The sequence below is a fragment of the Nannospalax galili genome, unplaced genomic scaffold (assembly GCF_000622305.1).
Source record: "Nannospalax galili isolate Female #2095 unplaced genomic scaffold, S.galili_v1.0 scaffold7, whole genome shotgun sequence".
Taxonomy (NCBI): Eukaryota; Metazoa; Chordata; class Mammalia; order Rodentia; family Spalacidae; genus Nannospalax; species Nannospalax galili.
The window spans coordinates 1,107,194-1,134,020 of record NW_008359081.1 but is presented as its reverse complement, the minus strand read 5'-3'; the positions used below and the strand labels follow the sequence as shown (position 1 = coordinate 1,134,020).

Below are 26,827 nucleotides of genomic sequence, written 5' to 3'. Positions count from 1 at the left end.
AATCATGCACTGTAGTGACAGCAGGGATAAGTTTACTGCTACTCTCATATGACTGATGGTGGATGACTAAATCCCTCCAGATATTATTATTTGAGAAGAGTGGCCCAGAGATCCATCATGATATCTCTGTAGGAAAAAACAAACATCAGTACAGATGCTCTTCAGCCTTCCATCACTCATCAGAAAGCAGCAGTGCTTGCTATATGGCACAAGACTGCCAAGTTACATAAATTATATCTGCCCACAAATGTTTCTGTTCTATTATGTTGAAGATATTAAGAATCAAAGTTTGTGGGCCTGAAGAGATGGCTCAGTGGTTAAGAGCACTGGCTACTCTTGCAGAAGACCTGGGCTCAGATCCCAACACCCACATGATGGCTAACTAACAACCATCCATAACCCCAGTTCCAGGGGATCCAACACCCTCTTCTGGCTTCTGCAGACACTGCATGACATGGGTGCCCTTACATACATGCAGGCATAACACTCATACATATAAAATAAGAATAAATAAATAAATAAAATTGAGAAAGAATCAAAGTTTGTATGGTAAGAAGTGCATTGAATAAAAATGTATTAGGAAGAAATAATGCAATGTTAAAAAATATAATCAAAATATCAATATGAACTTAGGTGTATGGGTATATATATAAATATAGATGCATGTGTATATATAAACCTGTCCAGAAAAAGGGCTTAGGAAAGCTGGAATGAGCACTCCATAATACCCATTAGAAAGAAACAGGAAATGGCTGGTTCCAGTAAGAAATGGCTGATTTCTGGACAGGGGCATAGAGGGCATAAGATAAGCTTAGGATGCCATCTTGGTCCAGAAAGTAGGGCAATTTTCAAAAATTAATGCACTTTTGTCAATGGAACACAGAAGATCAAATTCAAAATAACTCCCATTACCCAAAAGTGTGCCAATTTGAAGAGCAAAACGGACAATGAGCACTATGTATAGAATCATGAACAGATTTCACAGGAGGCCAAGCATGGCGAGGGTGCATATTCCACATGCCTTTTGTTATATGCCTAAAAAGAAAACCTCCAGTGATAGATAGAAAACATCTAATATAGTAGAGAGGAGAGGAGAAGAGTCTGTGTAAAAAGCAATCTTTCAGCGATTTTACAGAGATGTAAAAGTCTAGCAAGCCATAGATTTAAGATCTGTATACTTTACAAATCTTCATACTTCAATAAAATAAGTACTGAGTATAGCACATAAAAGCTATTAAATCTACAATGCTCAAAAAGACAAAGCAAAAAATTAATTTGCTATCCTTTAAGGTGATTTTTTTAAATGAAGCTGCTTACCTTAAAAATAAGTAAAAGGGAATTGAATTATCCCTTTAGTTAAAATAAGAAAAAGTTAAACACATATTAGAACTGTACTTCATAATTTTAGTTGATGAAAAGAGCTATACTTTATAGGGAGATATCAGCTAATTATCAAAGAATGATTTTTTTAAAAAAGAAATCATAGCCAGGTATGGTGGCTCACACCTTTAATTCCAGTGCTTGGAAGGCAGAGGCAGGCAGATCTGTGTGCAATCAAGGCCAGCCTGGTTTACATAGGGTCCAGGCCAGCTGGGGCTACAGGGAGATTCTGTCTTAAAAGGACAAAAAAAAGATGATTTGGGAAGGACACGGTGGCACACACCTTTAATCACAGCACCCAGGAGGTAGAGGCAGGTGGATCTCTGGGAGATCAAGACCAGCCTAGTCTATATACCAAGTTTCAGGTCACCCAGGGCTGAAACAGGTGGTATATGGTAAGATCCTGTTTCAAAAAGAAGCACCCCCACAAAAAAAACAACAGATCATAAACAAACAAAAAAGAGAGTAAAAGTCCATTTTACAAAGACTAATAAAACAACTGATTTAGGGACAGTATGACTTCTTCCTTTCTAATTTGGGTACCAGTATTTCTTTCTCTTTCCAATACTATGTTGAATGAAAGTGGTGAAAGTGAGTACCCTTGTCAGACCAAAATGACCAAGTGAGGTAAAAGCCATTAGGTGAATGGCTTGATGGGTAAGTAAAATAACACCACCCAGATTAGCTTCTAGTGAATAAAGGGGAAATTAGACTATAGAAGGCTCAGACAGCCATCACTTAAATTATGGTCTACCCTAGTGTAACTGATGGTGGATCAAGCAGAAATCACAGGTCTCAACATGTAATTCTGCAACAGTGTCAATGGAGTATTCTAGGAAAAAAAAAAAGCTCTATTGTGAGCCTTTACATCAACTTCTGATATATAGCAAATATGGGAATGAGGAACAAGCTAAATGATATTTTGGAGAAGAAACTAAATGAATCAAGGTGGGATTACTTTTCAGGACAACTGGCACAGCCTTTCAACAATAGCACCTTCTGGATTTAAAACAACTTGAAACTACTCAGATATATTATGTGGTCCTGGACAGATCCCAGTTTGGACAAATCAGGAAAATTTTAATGAGATGAAAGCTACTGACACGGAAAAGTAGAGATGGTTAAAGGAAACAAAAGTATGTTGTTTAATAGTACAAAAAGCAGGAACTCACTTGGGGAGTGTGCGTGCACGCACATGCGTGCACACACACAATAGCAAATTATGTAAGAGAATATACACAAAGCTGATCTGGTAGCTGTGTGAGTAGTAGAAATACTATGGCTTCTCCTTTTTGCACTTATGTTTCCTAGGGTTTTGTAAAATGCATATATATTGCCTTTCCATTAACAACAGGTTATTTTAAATAGAATAAACAGAACCTTTACTCTTGAAAGTAAAGTTGGAGCTTAAAGAATACTCAAAAGAAAAAAATAGTAAACCAAAGACTGGATTATTTTCCTTATTAACATAAAAAGATGACAGCTGTTTTTCTGTGATTAATAATTTTCTATTTTTAATTTTTACCATGATGAACTCACTATCCACTATCTAAAGTGTACAGGTCAGTGGCACTGGGTATATTCACACTGTTGTGCAACCATCATCATTATCTATCCCAAGAGCTTTTTCATCACTGAAAACAGAAACTCTGTACTTATTAGTAATTCCTCATTCCCCCTCTTTCCATCCCCACCCCCACCCTGGCACCCACCCTTCTACTTTCTGACTCTATGAAATTGATTACTGCAGTTATCTTATACAAGTGGAATAATACTATTTGTGCTTCCTGGAAAGGCTTATTCCACACAATGACTTCAAGAGTCATCCACACTGCAGTATATATTCGAATTCCCTTCCAAATAATATTCCAGTGTATGAATACTACGTTTTATTGGACCTAATTATAATTTTAACTTAATTTTGTTCAGTTTTAATCCAGAAAATTTCTCTAGGGGGCCTGGAGAGTTGATTCGGTGGTTAGGAGCACTGGCTGCTCTTGTATAGGACGTTGGGTTTGGTTCCAGGCACCCACATGGTGGCTTACAACTGTCTGTAACTCCAGGGGATCCAACACCCTCTGGCCTCCATGGGCACGGCATGCACATGGTGCACCTACATAGATTCATGCAAAACACTCATACACACAAAATAAAAATAAGTAAATAAGTAATAAAACTGCTCCTTTAAAAATTTTTGGGGGGGCTACAGAGCTGACTCAGCGGTTAAGAGCACTGGCTGTTCTTGCAAGGGACCTGGGTTCGATTCCCAGCACCCACATGGTGGTTAACAATTATCTATAACTCCAGGGGAATCCAATGCCTTCTTCTGTCCTCTGTGGGCATTGCACGACATGGATGCACTTACATACATGCAGGCAATACATTCATATACATAAAATAAAAAATAATGAAATATAAAAACATTTTTCTCTAAACATTTTTCTGTCACTCTCTAAGGATGACAACAAACTATAGATCTAATTGCTTTTAAAATAATATTCAGAGCAACATAAGCCCCTGCTGGGCACTAATACCCACAGAATGCATGGATTCCTAGGACACTGAGAGTTTGATTGGAACAGTGACTCTTGCTACCCAATTCTTGTTCTCCTTCGGCTTGGAATAACAGTCTTTCTCCAGTCTTTCTTTCTCTAAGGATCATTTTGCTTTTCTAGCGATAAAACCGCAAAGAATATCTGGTGTAAAATACCGGTGAAATTGTCTAGCTGGTGCTTTTGGAACAAGTCAGATATTTTATAGTGGAAATCAAAGTGGTTTATTACTGTTTAGCCTTGTATTTTGATGCATCCCTTGGTTCACTGCTGGGGTTGCTCCAGTCATCAGCTTCAGGAGTGGTCTTGTAATGGCGCCATGCAGACTTATTGAAAACTGGCAGCCGCTCAAATGATTCACTTGAAAGAGCCTATTGGAAAAAAACATACGCCACACATCCATGATGCTGTTCTTCTCACATGAAACACATAGATTTTACTATTTTAAATACCAGTAACCATAACGTATATTTTTGAAATTATATTAAAATTTTATTTTAGAAGTTTACTTAGACTGGCCTGGAAAAAACCCTGAGGCTTTTTTAAATGAGTGAAATCATTTGCTCACTCATTGAAATACACATGACAGGAACAAAATGCATTTTAATTTGGTTAGTACTGCTTTGAGGTACTCAATAATTTTGACAATATGGTCTAAGATCAAGCCTTTTTGTTCAGCAGCCAATTTGCTGCCCTAAAAGGGCCCAGGAAGAAATAAAGTCTCATTCATATCATATACATAAACATGCCATCACACGAGATCAAAACATCACCTTACTCAGGGCCTGGGAATGCAGCTCAGTGGTGGAGAGCATATGTAGCATTCAGGGGCTCTGGGTTTCACACCCAGTACCAAAGCAAGCACACAGACCACATCACTGAGATGCACTGATATTTAAACAATGTTCCAAATAACTAAGTTATGGTACCACCTGTAGTAGCATAACACACAGTAGTTCAAAACAATGAGTCGAAGCTGGTCATGGTGGCGCACACCTTTAGTCCCAGCACTTGGGAGGCAGAGCAGGCAGATCTTTGTGAATTTGAACCCAGCCTGGTCTACACAGCAAGTTCCAGGTGAGCTGAGGCTACAGGGAGACTCTGTCTCAAAAACAACAACAACAACAACAACAAAAAAAAACCAATGAGTCAATTCTACTTGGACTGATGCGAAAAGATTCACAAGATACATTCCAAAGTTAAGAAACAAAACCAGCTCCTGAAATTTCTTTTAGATTAGATTCTTTAATACATTTATAAATGCATAATCAACTCTATCATCACAGTGCTGTGTTGGTTTTGCTTTTGTGATACTGGATTTGGAACCCTGGGCCTTGTGCCTACTACGCAAGCTCTGTATTACTGACTTATATCCTCAGCCTCTATAAACACAGAGTCAACTCCAGGAGGATCTGGAAGAAACCGAGACCCACAGCTCAATTCTGGGGCAGAGAGAAGTGTGGCTTAGCAACAGCAGTGGCATATTTCTTTACCCTTTACAAGCTTTTAATTTCTTTACTGTTTGCCTCTGTGACCTACTGAAATAATATACCAAAAGTCTAGAATTCTGAACTTGAAGTCTAACACCACTAATATGTGAAAAAAAAGTTACAGAGAACCTGGTTATTAAATTACCATTTTAAATGCCTATTATGATTTTGTTGATTTTTAAAATTACTATACAAAGGAATAGGTTTTATGAAGGCATTTTCATACATAATTTGCTTTTGCTGATTCTCCTCCCTTACCTCTTCTCTTCCATGCCATCTGTCCACACCCCATACCCTTCCAACTCTACATTTCCACCGTCATGTCACATGTACTCTACCTTTCCCCCATTCTCAAAACCTCTTTCTTCCCTGTCACAAACATCTATATTTTTATGACCTATGCTCACACTCATTTCCACATATGTACACACATATAAAAATTAAAAGTTAGGCTGTATATGAGAAAGCATGTGGTATTTGTCTTTCTGAGTCTGGGTTACCTCATTTAATATAATGATTGCAGAGATCAACATTTTATATAAGCATATTATCACTACTGGATTCTTTTGTTTGGATGGTTGGTTTCGTTTTTTTTTAATTTTTTTTATTCATTATTTTTTGTCTTTTTGAGACAGGGTCTCCCTGTAGCCCCAGCTGTTCTGGAACTCACTATGTAGACCAGGCTGGCCTTGAACTCACAGAGATCTGCCTGCCTCTGCCTCCCGAGTGCTGGGATTAAAGGCGTGAGGCACCATGCCTGGCTCATTTTTTTTTCTTTTTATTATTTTTAAGATATGGTCTCACTATGTAGCCCTGGCTGGCCTGGAAGTTACTATGTACACTGGGCTGGCCTTGAACTCTCATAGATCTGCCTGCCCCTGCCTCCCTCGTGCGGGGATTAATGGCATAAGCCCCCATGCCTGGCCTCTATTCTCACAACTTGGAAAAATGGGTAAACTTTTTTTTTGAGACAGGGTTTCCTTATAGCCCCAGCTGGCCTGGAAATCACTATGTAGACCAGGCTGGCCTCCATCTCACAGAGATCTGCCTGCCTCTGCCTTGCAAGCGCTGGGGTTAAAGGCATGCATCACCATGCCTGGCAAAATGAGTAAACTTTTAAAGCAAAAGACTTTTAGACTTCAGATCATTGAAAAAATCTGTCTCTTTTTAAAACAAGGTCTTTCAATGGACATAAAATTTTTGAAAAACTTCAATTTAGCTTTATGGTTATAAAAATCAAAAATTTAAGTTTTACTTCTCCATGTTTCATACTTAGTTATGTCTGAACATAAAATCATGGGTGAAGTATACTGTGGTTTTCATAAATCTGAGCTTTAAGAGATGGATACAGCACTGTTCTTGACTGGTTATGAGAACTTGCAGCTTTCAAAAGTGAAGAGGCCATTACACTAACAGAAACAAAATGCAGTACCTTCAGATAAATGACAGCGTCGGTGCCAACTCCTTCCATGGAATACAGTTTGAGGTCTCCCTGAAAATATCTGGCATATAGTCGAGAAATTGGCAAGCCATAACCAAATCCAGCCTGTTAAGAGAAGAAAATAGATGAGACTGGTACTGATGCTTCACAAATGACCGCTTAGAGAAGATTAACATGAACCCCTGGTCCAGATTTAAATCAAATGAATTATTAACTCAGCCTTTACAATGATGTGTATGTTTATCTATGGCAAAACATTTCCTTATTTTCACTCTGAAAAAAACTTCTCAACTTTGGATAACAGAACAATTCCTATTTTTTGGCTAATGCTTTTATTTTGGAATTTTAAAGTAAATTTTTAGCTATGTCCTCAAGGGCAACTTTTTTTTTTTTTTTTGAGACAAGGTTTCACATATCCTAGGCTGGCCTTGAACTTGCTATGTAGCTAAGGTGGACCTTGAACTTCTGATCCTTTTGCCTCCACCTCCTGAGTGTTAAAATTACAGGTGTGCACTTCCACAAAGTGTTGGGGATGAAACTCAGGGCTTCGTCCATGCTAGGCAAACTTTCTACCAACTGAGCAACACCTCAAGCCCTAAGGTTACTCTTAAAACGTGAATATCCAATCAAGTGGAATTTGATCTGACAAAACAAAACCACATTCACTTCCAAGTTCAGTTATCAGGTTTCCTTGCTGCCCAAAGTGAGAACTAACAGCAGAGGAGTTGAAATCTACCAGTTATAAGGCTAAAACACTGAAAAGAAAATAATTTCCTTAGCAGTTTCTTCCTAAGGTTCTGAAAAAGCTACAGTATATTAATAGAGTACATATACACATTTTTTTTCTTTTTGGTCTTTTTGAGACAGGGTCTCCCTGGAGCCCCAGCTGGTCTGGAACTCACTATATAGACCAGGCTGGCCTTGAACTCACAGAGATCCTCCTGCCTCTGCCTCCCAAGTACTGGGATTAAAGGTGTGCACCATGACACCTGGCCCATTGATCTTTTTTAAATAAGAAAAAAATTAGTACTTTTTATATTTCTGTCATTAAATTCTGATATAGTCAATAGCAGGTTTTTAAAACAAAAAGTCACAGATATTGACAAGATGACTACAACAACTGAGATTAAATTGAGTGACTTGTGGTCATGGGTGCGTATGGGAAGATGCTATCACAGCAAGCTTCATCACTTCTGATGAACTCTGGGGTGGGATCAAGGAAGAGGACCTGAAGGAAAGAGGGTTATGGGCACATGGGCTTTTTGGTCTGATAGACTTAAGTTGAAATCCACTTTTTTCTGACTGAGCAGTTTGCTCACCTTTTTAAAGACTTTACTCATCAAATAATAAAAAGTTTACCTCCAAGCTGCTTATAAGGATTACATGATATAATAGTCTTTGTGTAGTGCCTAACAAATAGTGAAGGGACTGGTGAAATGGCTCACAAGGTAAAGGTGCTTGTTGACAAACCTGAAGACCTGAATCCCTGGGACCCACACAAAGGTGGAAGAAGAGAAATGACTCCATAAAATTGTCCTCTGGCCACCTGAAGACCTGAATCCCTGGGACCCACACAAAGGTGGAAGAAGAGAAATGACTCCATAAAATTGTCCTCTGGCCACCTGAAGACCTGAATCCCTGGGACCCACACAAAGGTGGAAGAAGAGAAATGACTCCATAAAATTGTCCTCTGGCCACCTGAAGACCTGAATCCCTGGGACCCACACAAAGGTGGAAGAAGAGAAATGACTCCATAAAATTGTCCTCTGGCCACCTGAAGACCTGAATCCCTGGGACCCACACAAAGGTGGAAGAAGAGAAATGACTCCATAAAATTGTCCTCTGGCCACCCTTAGTATCAAAGGATCAAAATGTGTTAGCTCAGCAGATACTCCCCAAAAAGACACACATGTATGTGGATGGAGATCAGGCTGTGCCCTGCTCTAAGTTACTCCACAGTGTGTAAACCAGTGGCTTTCAGGCTGTTTGCCAAACTACTCTACAAAGCATCATTTGACTCCACTTTTAGTGTAAATACAGAGGAAGGATGACTGTACCTCAGTGTACACGTAGGTAGACACGTTCTGTCCAGCCCTTCCAGTAGGGTAGAGACTAATAACATTCCAAAAGCAAAAAGATACCACCTATAAACTTATCAGAATAACCTGAGAACATAGGAGCACATGGCATATTAAAATCATATCAGCTGCTGTAGCCCAGTGGGTGGTGTGCCAGGCTACCATACCAAAGAACCTGCGTTCAATTCCCTAGCACCGCCTAAACTAAGGTAGTGGCACACAGGTCTGTCCTCCAAGCAGGAAGATGAAGAAGTTCAAGGTCATCCACAGCCTACGTGGACACCATGAGACTCTGTCTTAAAACCACCGCCACAGAGAAAAGTTAGATCTTGGGCCAATGAGCTGGCTGAGCAGGTCAAGGAGCCTGTTGTACAAGCCTGACAACCTGAGTTTAATCCCTGGAATCCATGTATGGGGGAAGAACTGACTCCAAAAAGCTGTCCTCTGACCTCCACACATGCAACCCCCCCATCATACATACACACTAATAATAAAAATATAAAATTTAAAAATCATATTAGAAAAATCAGGCCTTATCAAACTTATCAGATACACCAGATTAAGGAAGGGAGCAACACCCTTACCTGGACCCCATAGCACTGCAACAGTGATGGCCCCACAGACTTGTCACCAGACCACCTAGTGTGGGAGTCAAGAGACCCACAAGCAGGGAACTCCCAACTGTCACTTGGGCCTTCAGCTCAGCTCAGCCCCTACTGCTGACTGCCTACACGATTGCCAAACTGCTATTTGGACTGGCCCTGGGCTTTGCCTTCAGAGTCCTACACCTCACCCCAGGCTCCTGTACTGCTGCAGCTCAACTCAACTCTACTGTTGCTTGCCTCTTCCATCTCTCCAACTGGGTTCTTTAATATCTAACCACCTGCAGTGACTCTCTCTACATGTGTATCAGCGCTCTGCTTCCAGTAAGGTCTCTTTAAACTCCCTGAATTCTGCTGTGGCTTCTTTAATCCTCTTGTAGCCATCCTGTAGCCTATACATATACATACAGATATGGATATAATTACTGTGTGATGTGTAATGTGTGATCTGAGAGTTAATATTAGTAATTAAGATTGAAATAAAAAAAGTTGTTTGTCAATGGTCAACTATCAAAGGAAATCAGGACTGTTTAACAAAATGCAGCCAATGAAACCTGACATTGTGGAAGGACACAAACCGGTCAGTAGAGGTTTCTGGCTGAGCACAGTATTGACAATGTTATCAAGGCATGGATATGTAAAACTCTAGGTCATTTGGAAAGGATATTGTTCTCTAGTATTACATAGCCATGTACCCACTTTAAAGCTGAGGACAGTTTACCCAATGGGAGAGATGCCAGTGGAAGTACTTCTTCAAAAGCCACCACACAGTATATTAGAAAGTTCACAGGCGTAGTCAGCACCAGCTCTACCAGCAATTAGTTTTGATCCTGTGCAAGGTACTAACCTCACTTCCTCATCTATTTAATGGGAAGGTAGATAAATATTTAAAGATCCCTTCAATTTTTCAGTTTCACAAAGAAAATGACATAAACAGCTATCCTCGGGATGTTATTTTAAGACCTAGAAGAGATGATTCATATTCCTTTTAAATAACTGGGGAAGATGCAAAATTTATTTGTACTGTAGTGTCTTTTCTTTTGATGTTTACTTAAGTAGGTACCGGAACCTGGTCAAGGCAATACCTTTCCAAATTGATCTTTTATGAATTTTCTTGAATACTACATAAATGACTTCCTCTGTTTTCCACATGCTGAGTTAACAAACTGCTCAAATAATGATGCAAAGTGTTTGATTTTATTCATACAAATATAATCTTATGTGCTTATCAGTCAGGTAGGACTTTAAAATGAAACTTAATTTATACCCTGAGCCATTTTGCAGACTGATAGATATGTTGCTGTGTTTAATGACAAAGGGTTCAATTGTTGTTTGTCAATTAGAAACACTCAGCAGGGGAAGAAAGTGTGGCCCTACCAGGATCTAAATGCTACCATGGTAACCAGAGGCGTTTCTTACTGCCTTAATACGGCTGAAGGTTATTTCTAGAGTACTACATACAGAAAGAGCTCTAAAAATGTATACACCACCTATATGTTTTATGCTTAGATTTAATGTGAAAATGTTAATGTTTCCATAATCAAATATTTTAATTATATAAACAAATGTGCCAGTGAAGAATCAAAGAAGTTGGATGACTTGGGCCACTATGGTATTCAGCACTAAAGTGTCCAAGACTGAGCTGCAGCTGCACACTGCACAGCCCCTTTGCTCACCCACTGGTAACTTCCACCCCTCCAAGGGTGGTGGCTAGGTGGTAAGTGGCTCTTCAGTAGCATTCTTACCACAGAGAAAAGCTTTTTTGCACTGTGTCTGGAGTGACACGCTCAGCTTGGACAAACCAGAAAAGCATTCTAAGTCCAAAGAACTCACAAACTAAGTAGCTAAGGCAAAAAGTTGCCCCTTCCAGAAATATCCAAACATCCTCATAAAAGTAAGGCTAGTGCAAGCACCTGGGGAGGTAGGCCATTCTCTACCCCTTAGGTTAGGGACCTTTCCTTCTGCAGCAGTTGGCCATGCTTACCAAGGGGGCAGCCCTTGTAGGCTCCAGGCTGGGTCGAGGTGCAGTCGAGTACATGTAGTTAAAAAGACGGTCTATTTTTCGAAGTGGGACTCCACCACCTAGGTCACTTATCTGCAGTATACAAAATGCCCAAAATACAAGGAGTCAATTGTGTGTAAGTGGGAAGCAATGTGGGAAGCAATAAGTTCATTAAGTAACATGCTAGAGGGCTCTCAAATGTATAAGGACTTTGAACTCCCCTGAAATGTGGTTCCTTTGGGAACAGTGTAAACAAAGACAGAGTAGTGTACTAAGATCTGACAGGCTTGGGGCTAAGGTCCTGCTCACCAAGTTAACTTAAGCCAAGAATCCAACACAACACAGTCACGTGTCATATGTAACAGGAATTATTCTGACACGAGTCATTAGTCAGCATCATCATGCAAATATCACAGAGTGTGCTTATGCCAAGCTGGCTACAATGCAAGCTGGCTACAATGGTGCTAAACAATGGAATCTTATGGGACCATGACTGTATGTATGGTCAGATCACTCCTGATGGAAGCATGGATGCATAACTGTACTTCCCTCTCATTCCTCAATGTCTACATAGTATGAAATCAACTGATAAAGTAAAAATACAAATAAAACAGTTACCTTAATGGACAAGTCTTCTTTGCCCAAAGTAACAAGCGTTTTAACAGCTGGGTATTTCTCTTTTCTATCTTCATATAGTTCAACTGTCGCTCTCATTGAATTCTAAAATAATAAGGCATTTTTTGAAAACGATGCTGCTGACTCACAACCCACAATTAAGTTAAATGTATTCATTATTTTTGGTGCTGAGGGTGGATCCCAGAGCTTTGCACATGCTAAGCATGCACTCTGTAACTGAGTTACACCCCTAACCCCTCAAACCATGATTTTTTAAAAAAGAAACAAGATTACTTATATGCAACAATTCTCTTGTGGGACCAATATTAGATTTCTGTGGATTTTTTTTCCTCTATAGAGTTTGGTTAAACATGTATTCACATCAAGGAAAATTTTCCTGATGTTCTACTTTGATTTAGTTTTAGCCCCATCCTACTTTCTAATTATTTGACTCAACCTAGAGGGATGTTTTTTAATCACATGTAATGTACCTATAGAGGTTGATTTGCACATTTTAAATCCTGTTTATCACTTGCATTTATAAAGCACCTTTCCCCTGACAAAGGTAGAAAAACTGAAATGATTCATGCTTCCCATAAATATTATTCATGGGGGTGAAAAAAGAAAGAGAAATAGTTAAAAACAAAGTCTGAAAAAGCCACAGACCATAACAAGAAAGTTCACAATCAAATGCCCGCTTCAGTGCTACATCAATAATATTCTCATTCTTGGAAACAGATCAGTGTAACTGACTTTTCAGGTGTTCAATTTAGTATTTTCCACATTAGAAGGGATGAAGCTCAAATATCCTGGGCCTGTAATACTGCTACTGTAAATGCCACTAGCTACAGGATAATAAAAACAAGAGCCTAGGCCATAGTAAGTTTTGAAAAGGGTTTTTTTTTTCGTTGTTGTTATTTGTTTTAGTCCCCCCCCTTTTTTGGAACAGGCTTCCACAGTTTTCTTTCCTGCCTCCATCAGATCTTCTGAATTGATTCAAATTCTAAAAGGGCTACAGGATCCCTCGGGACTGGAAGGACTACTAATGCATCAGCACACTTAATGCTCAGAAGCACACACATACAGAAACAGTTTTTATTTTGGTCTGGCAACTACCAATAAAACCTTTGCTAGATTTGAAAACTAAAAAGCACTCTAACCTCATAACTGAAGTAAAAACAGTATAGATTTTATGTAAGTCACTAAAACACAATTAAGTTTCAAAATCAATATGTACTAATATTCACGAAACTACACCAAACAGCAATTTTTCATCTCACAGTGTACAAATTATAAAGCCCACAGGATATCAGAAGCAGACTTTTAAAAATGGTTATGCTAAATCTTTTTCTTATGCTAATCTAATGAATCCATTATGCCCAGAATCAAAGTAATTTAAAATGAAGACTTCTTCCCATGTTTTTAAATTCCACTTACCTTGAACAACTCAAATAGCATGTGAAACAGATGTGAAGGCACATAAACTACCTGAATAGGTTTGTTTGGTGCTTTGGCTGAAAACAGAGACAAAACCATCAATGAATAAGGACCCAAACTAGAAGCAAGCCAAAAATGATGCCTGTATTCTATTTTCTAAGTACACAAAGCAGACCTCTATAAAAGGCTAATATAGATCCCCACATTTAATGGTGTGACTGAGCAAAAATACATGCTTCAGAATCAAGCAAGCCTGGAGTGAACTCTAGTTACTCCTTGACTTCAGCTTTGTGATCTTGGACAAATCATTCAGGGTCTTTTAAACTGTGCTGAGCAAAAATGGAATATTATCACCTGTGCCATGATATTTTTAGCATTATACAAAGACATCCAAATATCACTTGGTATTTTTCAATTGGGAAGACAGACCTGTCACCAATCCTGGTAGTCATTTCGGAGAGTATGAACCAAAGGAGAAAGGGAGGTGTTGAACTGGACTTATAGCTCAGCTATGGTTTGAATCTGAACTACTCTCTGAAAGGCTCACATTCAAGGCTTGACCAGCTGCCAGCTGATAGGCTTTAGGGAAGTGAAAGTCTCATGAGGGAGCTGACGTAATGAATGCTTAATCCACTGATGGAGTCCCATTTTAATGGCAGTACTGGGAGATGGTTAAAAAATTAGGAGGTGGGACCTGGTCAGAGGAATTAAGTTCCTTGGGGGCATGTCATTGAAGGGTGTATCCTGTCCCTGGTCCCTTTGCCCTCTTCTCTGGCTGCTGTGAGGGGAGCAGCCGCCTCTGCCACATTCTTCTGTTGCAATGATTCTTCAGAGCCAGTATGCTCTGCGTTGGGCCCCAATCAATGGGGCCACCAGACCATGGATTGAAGCCTCTGAAACTGTAAGCCTCTTTACTTATTTGTGCATTATCACAGAAACAAAGAGAACTAACACAAATGTGTTAATTTGGTTATATGATGATACACAGGACATACTGTAGAGGGTAAGGTTCACATAACTTTCTACCAGAAACTAAACGCCTGAAGATCTACAGTCTTTTCCTCTTGAATGGATCTTTTGAGGAAAATCTAAGAACAGAACCTTATATAATGCACCAAAAACAGTACGGGGAACAGAGGAGATGCTTAGAATGTAGTCCTTTCTCCTCCTCCTGACCTGTAACCAGTTGAGGCATTGAAACTACATGACCTTTCTCAATTAGAACATAGACAATGATACAAATTAGAGCTAACATCCATTTGGTTCTAAGTAATTTATAATGAGCTTCCATACACATCATCAGATTGTATCCTTATGATAATACTTAGTGGTTCACAGAGTAGGTGGCATTATTCACAAGTGAGTAAGCAGGCTTTGGAGAGGCATGGCTGCCAGTCTGTGCTGCTAAGAGGAGACGGTGGAACCTTTAGGAGGTAAGGTCTAGTGTGATGCAGTCAGGTCACTGGTGGCCTCCTTCTCTTTGCTTCCTGGCTTCCATGACTTAAGCCATTTGCCTCGTCCTGTATTTCCTGCCATGATGTTCCACCTTGCCACAGGTCCACAGGCATATCCAACCCTTTGACATTGCAGCACCTACAAAGTTTACACTGGAGAACCACACAATTGATTTTTTAAAAACACACACACAAAAAAAAACCCTCAATGTTTGAAGTAAGTGGTTTATGATTTTGTGTTGGGCCATGCTCATAGCTATCCCGAGTTTCGGGATGGACATACCTGCACCTGAAACAATGGAGGTATGTTCATAGTCCGAAACCGTGAGAACCATGGGTTGAAACACATCTTTCCTCCTTTTGCTTGTTTATCTCAGATATTTGGTAATGACAACAGAATCTGGTTAACACAACCAATCCAAGAGCATTTCTAGCAGGGAGTGGAAATCAAACCTAGGGCCTCACACATCCTAGGCAAGTGCTCTACCAGTGAGCTATGTCTCCAGGTCCCAAGAGCTTTTGATTCTTAATTCCAAACCCTCTGATGACCATTTAAAATATTATTTAGCAATATACTCAAACAGCTGAAATTTTTCTAAAAGTGGAATCCCTATAGATTCTTTTAGAAAAGTTAAAAATCAGTAGTGTTGGTAATATTATAACTACCTAAGTACCAACCATTGCAGAGATGCCATTGGGTGTTTCCTTCCCTGTGAGTCCAATGACATGACTCATGTGTCACTTGGAGGAAACTGTTCTTAGCCTTAAGGTGAAAAAGACAAGACTGTGTTTCATTCTTCCAACTGCTCAACATCATGCTACCCTTTTTAGGCTGCATCACATTCAGTCTGTGGTAGTTTCGATGAGAAATGTCTCGTATAAGCTCACATATTTGAACACCTGGTCCCATACTGGAGATGCTGTTTAGGAAGGTTATGGAACCTTCAGGAAGTGGATCCTTAACAGAAAAAGTATGTCACTGTGGGCAAGGTTGTAGAGCCCCACTTCCTGTTCTCTCTGCTTCCTGTGTGCAGATGAAAATGTAATTAGCCATGGCACGCTTTCCCTGCCACGATGGACTCTATCCCTCCAGAATCATAAGCCAATATAACCTCTTCCTTACAGTGCCTTCAGTCATGGTATTTTATCGCAGCAACAGAAAAGTCACTAATGCATGGTCTATGTCTTTCTCGCACCGCTGTGTATTTTTCGCTGTGCACTCTCCTTTTCACTGTAGTACAATCTTCATTGTAGTACAAAATCTATCTTCATTGTAGTACATACAAAAATCTATCTTCATTGTAGTACAAAATATTCCAGTTTCTTCTTTTGCATGGTATCCATGCTATTCTTCAAGAATTTTCAAATTTCAACCAGCTGCTTCTTAAACATGCCACATGGCCATTGTCTTAAAATTGTCTGAGGTTCTAGAATGTTTCCGCTATTTCTTATCTCTGTATTATATAACCCATTGAGGCAGTTGGGCAATTCCCTGCTATCACCTCTCCATGCTCCCCTTAGACCAGCTTTCAGCTAACTAATCCTTATCCTTTGGCTGTTCTTCCCATTCTAGTTAACTGTTTGCACCACCCAGCTCTGCTTCCAGGTTCCCTCCAGAATAATTTGGCACACTGGTTACCATCTCTAAAGCAGCCTTCCCCTTTGTGGTTGCCCCAGTCCTGTCCTATCAGTCAGCAGACTTCTATCTGCCTACTCTCTTCAGGGGTTGAGATTAGCGACTGCCACGGAATCAGTGTTTGTGTCCCATTCAATTCATACCTTCAAACTTATTTCCCAACGTATTTGGAGGTAGGGCCTTTCGGAGTTAATTCATGAGGGTGAGCCTCACGAATGGGATTAGAGATCCTAGCCAGGCAGTGGTGGTGCACGCCTTTAATCCCAGCACTTGGGAGGAAGAGGCAGGCGGGGTTTTGTGAGGTCAAAGGCAGCCTGGGCTACATAGTGAGGTCCAGGGCGGCCGGGGCTCCCAGGGGACCCCGTCCCCAAAAAAAAAAAACCCCCCCCCCCCCGCCAAAACAATCCCAGAGAACTCCCCGGTCCATTCTTCCATGTAAAGGCACAGCAAGAAGTCATCTATAAGCCAGAAAACAGGCCCTCACCAGACACCAAATCAGCTGGTGCCATGATCTTGTACTTCCCAGCTTCTAGAACCATGAGAAATAAATGTCTGTTATTTAATACATGCAATCTCTGGTACTTTTGTTTAGCAGCCTGAAGAGACTAAGACAGTAGCCCACATATGTGCCCCCTTGATTTCCTTTGCTGTTTTCCATGGGGTTCTTTTATTATCATTGTAATGAGGTCTGAGAATCAAGCTGAGTGCTTAGTCTATCTTGTGGCAAAGGCATCATTAGTTATATAAACAGCCTCAGAATTCAATTCAACCTTTTTCAGTCCAAATCTCAAGGAAATGAAAAAACCTTTTATAGTTTGCTTTCTTAAGTTTAAACAACATTCTCTGGGAACCATCTAAAGGCTTCCTCAATTACTTGTACTTTTCTTTGTGAATATTATAGTTGACATTTCTTTTCTTCCTTTTAAAACCATGGAAAATGTTTTTGTCTATGACTCTTCCTTTATCCTGGGCCTAGCGGCTGTGAAGTAGTAGATGCTTAATAGAGGTTTGTTAGCTTTCTAAAATAAGATAAATGGAATAGGAATATTCCATCTGATAGTACACTTTAAAAAGTCAATGGAAAAAAGTAGCCTGGGTTTTTCAGGGTTAAGACTCAAGAAAAAATAAAGTCTCGGTCATTTGCAGTCATTGCCCCATACGCCATCAGTTGAAGCAGCACATAATAAATGTCAACAGAACTCGACATAGATGTAAGAAATGTTACTTTCAGATAGTTTTCCTGTAAGAATGAAAATAGAAACTGGAGGATAAACAGAAAAATGCATATAAAAGGAAAGGTGGTGGCACACTTAAAAATTTATTGCCAAAAGTCCATAAAGAAGGCTATTAAAAACAGGATACAGTATGGTTCAAAGTCACATGGGAATCAAGGCCTGACTCTGAGGACAACTCTAATAATAGGAATTTAATACACTAGGGTCTCAGTCTTCCATCTCTGAAATGAGCTCAGTACAGATTTCAGTATGTAAATACAAAGATTAAGTGAGAGAATGGTGATTAAATTAGTGTACACAATATTTCACATAGATATTTCACATGGATATGTACCTTTTCTAAGAACGTTCTTAAAATAAATTACACATGGTCTGAATTGAAATTTTAATGTTTCCCATTAAACCCGAAGCTAAAGACCACCCTCTTGATAGGAAAAAAGATGTACAATTGGTGAAGATGTCCAAGTAGAAACCCAAAGTCTTATCTGTCTCAATTGAGTCCTGAATTTTAATAGCCACCTTTTACTAAATATCCAGTATATGCACAGTACAGTATTTAAGACTCTAGAGATATTGTCCTAACACCCTGCAAGGCAAGCCTATGAATAAGGAAGCTGAGCGTTAGCAAGCCAAAGCGACCTACATAAGGCTCAGATTGTGTGTAAAAGTCTATCACCTAGTGAGCTACAAAGCTCACATCTTTCTCCCAGGCCATGTTGCCTTACCACACAGATGAAAAACTGAATGACAACAGCAAGTGAATGAGAACCAGACTGACGAAACTGCTTCTGGACTTTGGCGAAGCCAGTCATGTGCTGCCACAGATGGATAGTCAGAAATATCTGAAACCAGCCAGGGATGTAGCTCAGTGACAGTGCTTAGTATGTGTGAGGTACTAGATTGGCTCCCTTGCTATTTCTTGTAAACATCTTATTTATTATTTTTAATTGTGTGCATATGTAAGTCCATGTGAGGATGTGTGCATGTGAGTGCAATGCTTGAGGGGGTTTGAAGAGGTATCAGATCACCAGGAGCTGGAGTTACAGGAGGCTGAGATCCACCTGACATGGGTGTTGGGAACGATACTCAAGTCTTCTGTCAGAGCAGTCTGTGCTCTTAATGCTGAGCCATCTTTCCAGTTCCCCTTGCTATCTTTAATGCTCCTGTTAAATGTGTCACAGAAAAGACAACAAAGGAAACTTGCCATAGCTTTCCTTCAGTAACTGGAGCTCTAGTGGAGACTACTGGGTACTGATGGTGTTGCCATGCTGTGTCCTATATAATCTTAGTAACTATCCTTTAGGGGTTCATGTTGGGAAAGGCAATATATTCCCCAAACTCAGAAACAAAATATGTCCAACTAACAGAATGCCAGTTCTCAATGAGTAACAGAATGCTTGAATGACAGGCTCATTCTCAAGGCCAGAGCAGAACGCAGAGTGTGCTATTGTTGAAGGTACCTATTGTGTAATGGAAGCATCCTGAAAGGAATTGTGTGTAGCTCTGACAGGCTCTCAAAGTGAATCCAAGTGAATTTGGATCTGATTTCTTCTCAGAACACCAAGTCAACTGTTATACCATGGAAAGCAGTCTCTCGGTACAAACTCAAAGCATCTATTAAAATTTTTCCAAAACCAACCTCTGAACTATAACGCTAACAGAGTCTGTTAGAGCTCAAATACATTAATTATGTTCACAAAGAGACTTGGCATTCCGGAACTCATAAATATAAAACAAGACTACATTACCCAAAGGAACAGGAAATGAGAGGCTACAACAAACAAGAGCACTCATTTCTCTTAGTGATGGGAAAAGAGGATTTGAAATGTGACAGAAATAAGGTTTATAACAGTCATGCAATAGTGTCAAAAATGGCTGTGAAGCTCTTGTTGTTGTGGATGAGCTGCCCAACCAGACAGCTAGCTGGGAAGGAATATGCTAACACAGCCAGCTCTAGGGCAGCAAGAACAGGCTTGGCCTGCAGGATGGATGAGGCTGACATGTAGAGAAAGGAGTCAGTTGTCACTACGTGGGATTTTAAGTTCCATTTTTGGATAAATACAAATCTAGATGGTTAAGCCACTCCTTGACCAGCCAGTAAAAAGAGATGGAATATTAAAATGCTTCTAATCAGAACACTCTAGCCAAACCCCCTAGGTTCTGGCAGTTTATTTACACAGAACAAAGTACGGATCTTCTCAAAGAACCCTAGAGGCTTTGAAAGCAGATGTGATTTCATAGCTTCTAGTCAAATGAATATCGGGGCTATCTTTCTTCAACAGCAGCCTGAAGTCTCTATAAACTTTGATCTCGTTATAAGAAATGAGATCCAAAGCCGGGCATGGTTGTGCACGTCTTTGATCCCAGCACTCAGGAGGCAGAGACAGGCCAATCTCTGTGAGTTCAAGGCCAGCCTGGTCTACATAGTGAATTCCAGGCTAGTTGGGGCTACGGGGAGACCCTGTCTCAAAAAGACTTAAAAAAGAAAGAAAGGAAGGGAGGGAGGGAGGGAAGAAAAGAAAGAAAAGAAAAGAAAAGAAAAGAAAAGAAAAGAAAAGAAAAGAAAAGAAAAGAAAAGAAAAGAAAAGAAAAGAAAAAAGAGATCCAGATTCATTTTAATTCGCTTTGAGAGCTCACCAAAACTACAAAGAATCTTTGAGAGGGAAGTAGAAATACCCATACTCTAAGAATTATTAATCTAACCTACAGATATGCTTCTACCTGTTTGTAAGTCTCCCTTCCCTCCTCCAAACATACATACATACATACACATACACACTCACACATACACACGTATTCACATGCACACATGCATGTAAACTGAACATATGAAATACAGGAAATTTGGAAATCATAAATGCACACCTCCTCAAATGGTCAAATTATGAATCTGGACTATGGATAATCTCTAAATGATATTACTGCATGCAAAGATTGTTAAAGTGGGGCTGGAGAGATGGCTCAGCAGTTAAGAGCACTGGTTGCTCTTGCAGAGGACCCAGGTTCAGTTCCCAGTACCCACATAGTGGCTAACAATTGTCCATGACTCCAGTTCCAGGAGATCTGACGCCCTCTTCTGATCTCTACAGGCATTCCACGACATGGGTGCACTTATATACACACAGGCAAAACACTTATACACATAAAATAAAAATAATAAGTAAAATATTTCTTAAAAAATGTTTAAGGTAAAGTGGAAAACAGAAGTTACAGAAAAAAGATAGTTTCAATCCCATTTACACTTAAAAACATATAGGACCAAAAGAATAATGGGGCTCTCAAGTGTTACATTTCTGTTGTATTTTCATGATGACCATGACTTTGGTCATTTACAAATAAAAAAAAATAATGTAACACATAAATAAATACAGAATTTTATGGCTAACATAAAACCAGTTATCCAGAGTTATTATTTAGAATCTGATAGATTTAAAAATATTTTCTAATGAATTTCCACTATCATACCCTTTTATAGCTTCCTCCCCTTTTTTTTTTGTTGTTGTTGTTTGAGACAGGGTCTCCCTGCAGCCCCAGCTGGCCTGGAATTTACAATGTAGACAAGATTGGCCTTGAACTCGGAGATCCACATGCCTGTGCCTCCTAAGTGCTTGGATTAAAGGCCTGTGCCACCACACCCAGCTTATTTATTATTATTATTATTATTATTAGTAGTAGTAGTAGTAGTAGTAGTAGTAGTAGTATATTCTCTGCATGTATGTAAGTGTACCCATGCCATGTAATGCCCGCAGACGTCAGAAGAGGGCATGAGATTGCCTGGAACTGGAGTTATAGATGGTGGTTCCCCATGTGGGTGCTGGGAATTGAACATGGGTGGTCCTCTGCAAGAAGAGCTGGTGCTCCTAACTGCTGAGCCATCGTTCCAGTCACCCATGATTTTTCATTTCTTTTCTTTCTTTTTAATCTCAACTTTTCCTACACATAATATTCTTTAAAGCACTTTTTTTTGGAGACAGGGTCTCCCCGTAGCCCCAGCAGGCCTGGAACCTGCTATGTAGACCAGGGTGGCCTTAATCTCAGAGAGATCTTCCTGCCTCTGCCTCCTGAGTGCTGGGATTAAAGGCCTGCACCATCACACCTGGCTAAAGAACTATTTTTAACAGGTGAATAGAATTCTATGTTATGAGTGTACTGCAATTTATTTAAATATTTCTGGGTGTACTGCAATTTATTTAAATATTTCTGTATTGTGGAAATCAGTTATTTTCTAAACTTTCTCTAAGTAAACTCGTATGATCATAATTCTTACGCATGTGTGCGTATCTCCATTTTCTTGTAATATATTTTATAAAGTTCAATTTACTAGACCAAAGAAATATGACCACTGTTAATTTAATTTGCTAAGCCAGTCAAAGGTCATTATTAGCAGTTTTGAAAAAGGCTATATCCACGTGAACATAGAAAAAATACTTGTGTTGGTGATAGTATTTTTCTGGGAACAAATAGAAAACATTAAAGTTCTTTGTTTCTGGTTTTTTTTTTTTTTGAGACAGGTCTACTCTGTTGCCCAGGCTGGCCCCAAACTCCTAGGCTAAAACTATCTTCTTGCCTCAGCTTTCTGAGTAGTTGAGACTAAAAGTGCCATGCCATGCCATGTCACTCTGAAAGATGAAAGTAGCATTTCTCTGTATTTTTGTCTGCATTTATTTACTAGTTAAATATTTTCCCACATTTATTGACTGCTTGCATTTATAATTTTAAAAACTACCTATTTATAACTCTGTGTGCTTTTTTCCTTAATTATTTCTGTGCTAAGTACTTGGAGATCTGATACATGACACATTCCTATTCAAAAGCTACTTATAAGAATATTCCCAGGAAAAAGGCACAGAAACCATTTTTAGAAGATATAAAAACGAGAAAGCAGCATCATTTACAGATTTCTCTGAAATACGCCTAGATATAACCATCATTTTAGTCAGCTTCTTTGTATTGACACTAAAATGCTTTTTCTTTTACCATTGAATTCTTCGACTTCCAGCTCTGGAGCTACCTGGTAATACTGTTCGCAGAGCATCTTGGCTGTTTCATATGCATCTGCAAGAAAGAAGAATTTAGCTGTTACGTCAATGGCATAGGTACAAATGTGGGTGTATACATGAAGTAAGGATAAACTGTCTAACCTGACCTTAAATGAATCAACTGCCATCTTTTAAAACAGTCTTTTGGCTTCAATACATTACCATGACTAAAGACTCCTTGGTTTTAATACAGCCATATTAAAATCATAGACTAATAACAATAGAGTTAGGACTATGTCAAGCACAACCTATTGGACACAGAATTTAAATGACTGGAGCCACCATTCTCATTTTAAAATTTCCTTTAAGTTAGTTAAACATAACAGCTTGGGTCTGATATGAAGTCTAAGGTGCAACAGTTTGCTTTTCAATGGAAAAAAAGATGTAAGGTAAGAAAATCAAGGTCATTACAAAAACAGCTAGAAGATGAAACTTGGAAAGTTCCAAAGGTAGGGGATAAATTCAGAAAGCGAAAGTGCCTCATGATGTGTTAACTTTTCTGTTGAAAACCATTTTAAAGAAGAAAAAGAATAAAAGCCAATCTGAGGTGAGGATTTGAGCCTTACAGTTGCTTTATAATGTACACAGAACTTGGTCTAGAGCCCGTGTAAGCTGGTCAATAGGTATTCCTTGATTTGATAAATTGTAAACCTTTTGATAACTTATTTAAAAAACTTTATTGACACATAATTCTCACACTATAAAATTACCCACTTAAAGTGAACAAACAATTTAGCGGTATTTAGTTTATCTCCCAAGTTGTACATCCATCACCACAATCAACTTTTCATTACTACAAAAGAAGTCCCTTACTCATTCCTCTCTGCAAGCCCTAGGTGACCATGTTCTACACTGCCTATAACAGATTCACCATTATGGACATTACAACTGAATTGAATCCTATTAATATGTGATCTTTTGTGACTGGTTTCTTTTTCTTAGAATAGTGCTTGTGATGGTTATTTTGACAATCTGACGTAATCTAGAATCACCTGGAAAGGCTGTGTCAATGAGGGATGCTGGCCTATGGCTGGTCTGTGGGGGATTATCTTGATCATCTTAAGTGGGAAGACCCACCCACCGTGGGTGCACCATTGCCTGTGAAGGGATTCTGAACTGTACAAGAGTGAAGAAAGTGAGCCAAGCACTACCATGGATTATTTCATTGCTCTCTGCTATTATGGATGTGATGTGGCCAGTCACTGTGAGTTCCCTGCTGTGATGGACTATAACCTGGAACTGGGAATCAAAGAAATCCTTTCTCCCTTAAGCTGCTTTTAGCAGGGCATTTTATCAGAGCAACAGGAAAAGAAACTATGACAATGTTTTCAAGGGTTACCTATGTTGTCATCACATGAGTCAGCACTCAATTCCTTATAGTTTATATTCTACAATATAAGAACATTTAAGTAATAGTCCATTGCACAGATATACTATTTTCTTAACCACTCATCAGTTGATAGACATCTAAGTTGCTTCCACCTTTTGGTTATTATGACTAATACTGCTATGAACATTGATGTCTAAGTTTTTGTGTGAACACGTTCTTTCTGTTAGATATGTACTTAGGAATGGACAATTGCTGGGTCATTCATATAGTATCTCTCTATTTGAACACTTTAGAACTGCCAGACTGCTTGCCAGGACAAGACTTTTAAGTTTTGCCTTCACAATTTCCAAAGCTCAGATATTCAAATTGCATAAAAATGTTTCATGGGTGCACTTGCAATGTTCTCAACTGCACCTCAGCTTCTTAGAGACAGGCTTGAACTTCTTTTATACTGCAATGTCAACACTGTGCATAGAGAATATACTTGTTTAAAATTCAAGAGGTGAGAAAAGAATGGAAAGGAAGAAAGGGAGAAAAATAAGCCCCAGAGAATTTAAGTGTTAAAATTTGACATTATTATCTTAAAATAATACAAAGATAATAGGGTATGTTCAGACTCTAAGTTCATTTACCTCACACTGCTGCCTAGAATTTTATATCCTAATTATCTAATATTATTTGTACCCATACCAAAATTCCCATAAAACTTTTAGAATTAAACACTACAAAGAACCAAAGATGGAAACATCAGACTAATTCTGACAAGATAAAATAAAAAGAGAAAGTAAAAAGGAAATGCTAGTAAGAAGAAAAATTTTTTTAAAAAGCATTATCAGTATGAAAATAGACATTAAAGTAGGGCTGGATTTTAACCCTGAAAAGAGGGTTAGAATTTTGAACCATAATGAACTTTCAAGATTTTTCTAGGACTTATATAATAAACCTCATCAATTATCTGTAAAGTATTTTGGAGAAAGAAAGGAAAGGAAAGGAAAGAAATCTAAATCGGTTCTTTTGCTTTGGCTATACCATCAAACAATGCTACATCTCCACCTAGTGACATGATAGCACAAAAGCCGACCACGAACTTTTAAGACCCCAAATAATGAAAAGCAAAAATAATGCTTCACTATCTATGTACAAAGTCAATATACCAGACCTCCTCCAGGTGCATAATGAAGATGTTTAAATATTGAACATCTCTTTCCTTATAAAACAGTAAAATTATGAAACTAAATCTACTTAATGTTCCATTGCATTAGTTTTGCCACTAGTAGGATTACGATAGCATTGAAAAAATGTTATACACGTGTGGAAGACAGTGGCGCCCAAATAGAAGCGACCAACTTCAAACTCAAAGACTCAGCATGGCTCCTAAAACTACATGTGAATAACAGTATTTTTAGCATCATTATACAGTGAAGTGTATCAATACTATAACTATGAATTACTTCATTATTCTTAAAAAATCTCAAGACATCACAATGACTCACACACCAGTCAGCTAAGAGCATCCTAGGAGCATTGATAGTAAAAATTTATATTAATGTACATGAATTCTCAAAGCATAGCAAGGCATAGTGGTACATACCTTTAATCCTAGCACTTGGGAGGCAGAGGCAGGCAGATCTCAGAGAATGAGGCCAGCCTGGTCTTCATAGCAAGTTCCAGGCCAGCTGGGGCTACAAGGAGATCCTGTCTTTAAAAAAGAAAAAAGAGGGGCTGGAGAGATGGCTCAGCAGTTAAGAACACTGGCTGTTCTTGCAGAAGAGCCAGGTTCGAATCCCAGCATCCACATGGCAGCTAACAGCTGTTCATAACTCCAGTTCCAGGGGATCCAACAGCCTCTTCTGTCCTCCATGGGCATTGCACGACATAGGTGCACTTACCTACATGCAGGCAATACACACATACACATACAAATAATAAATAAAATATTTTAAAAAAAGAAAAAAGAAGAAAAAGAAAATTATCAGGGCATACTATAATGCTTTGTACACAATACATACATAATAAGTAATTGGTTAAGGGCTGGAGATGTAGCTCAGTGGTAGAATATCTGCCTAGTATGTGAAAGGCCTGGGTTCAATTCCCAGCACTGTGAAAACCAAAACAACAAATTTATCATTTGCTAAATAAAACAATCCTCCAGCCCACAATAAAGTTTTTAAAATGCAGTCAATTACAGTACTAGAAAGTGTTCTTTCTAGTTAAACTGGAGACTACAGTCCTTGAGTTACCACTAACGTGGCTGTGTATAGCAATTCATTATCAAGTTTAAAAAGAGTGCAGTTTTTGCCTTTTGGGTAAGATCAAACATAAAAAGAATGTGGACTCTTATTCTCTGCACATTGACCAGTTACAGGTCTCTGTGTTAATCACGTCTACTGTAAAAACAAATATCTGTTATGTGCTGGATAGCTTTAGTGTCAACTTGACACACCTGGGTTGAGGGAGCCTCAATCAGGAAATTGCCTCTATTGGGCTGGCCTGTGGCCATGTCTGAGGGGCATCTTCTTGATGAGTGATGTGGGAG

The 26,827-nt window shown here is 39.1% G+C and overlaps 1 protein-coding gene across 2 annotated transcripts in view; it reads right to left on the bottom strand.

Annotated features, from left to right (window-relative positions):
* The window catches only part of Pdk3 (pyruvate dehydrogenase kinase 3), a 78,987-nt gene that overhangs the window by 6,170 nt on the left and 45,990 nt on the right, over positions 1-26,827 (bottom strand). For both annotated transcript variants that reach the window (XM_029558436.1, XM_008822720.3), the window contains exons 6-11: positions 22,900-22,977; positions 13,598-13,674; positions 12,164-12,265; positions 11,528-11,638; positions 6,855-6,968; positions 4,164-4,303 (exon numbers count right to left, since the gene is read on the bottom strand). In XM_029558436.1, the coding sequence (XP_029414296.1) occupies positions 4,164-4,303; positions 6,855-6,968; positions 11,528-11,638; positions 12,164-12,265; positions 13,598-13,674; positions 22,900-22,977 (622 nt within the window). The remainder of the gene's footprint in view (positions 1-4,163; positions 4,304-6,854; positions 6,969-11,527; positions 11,639-12,163; positions 12,266-13,597; positions 13,675-22,899; positions 22,978-26,827) is intronic.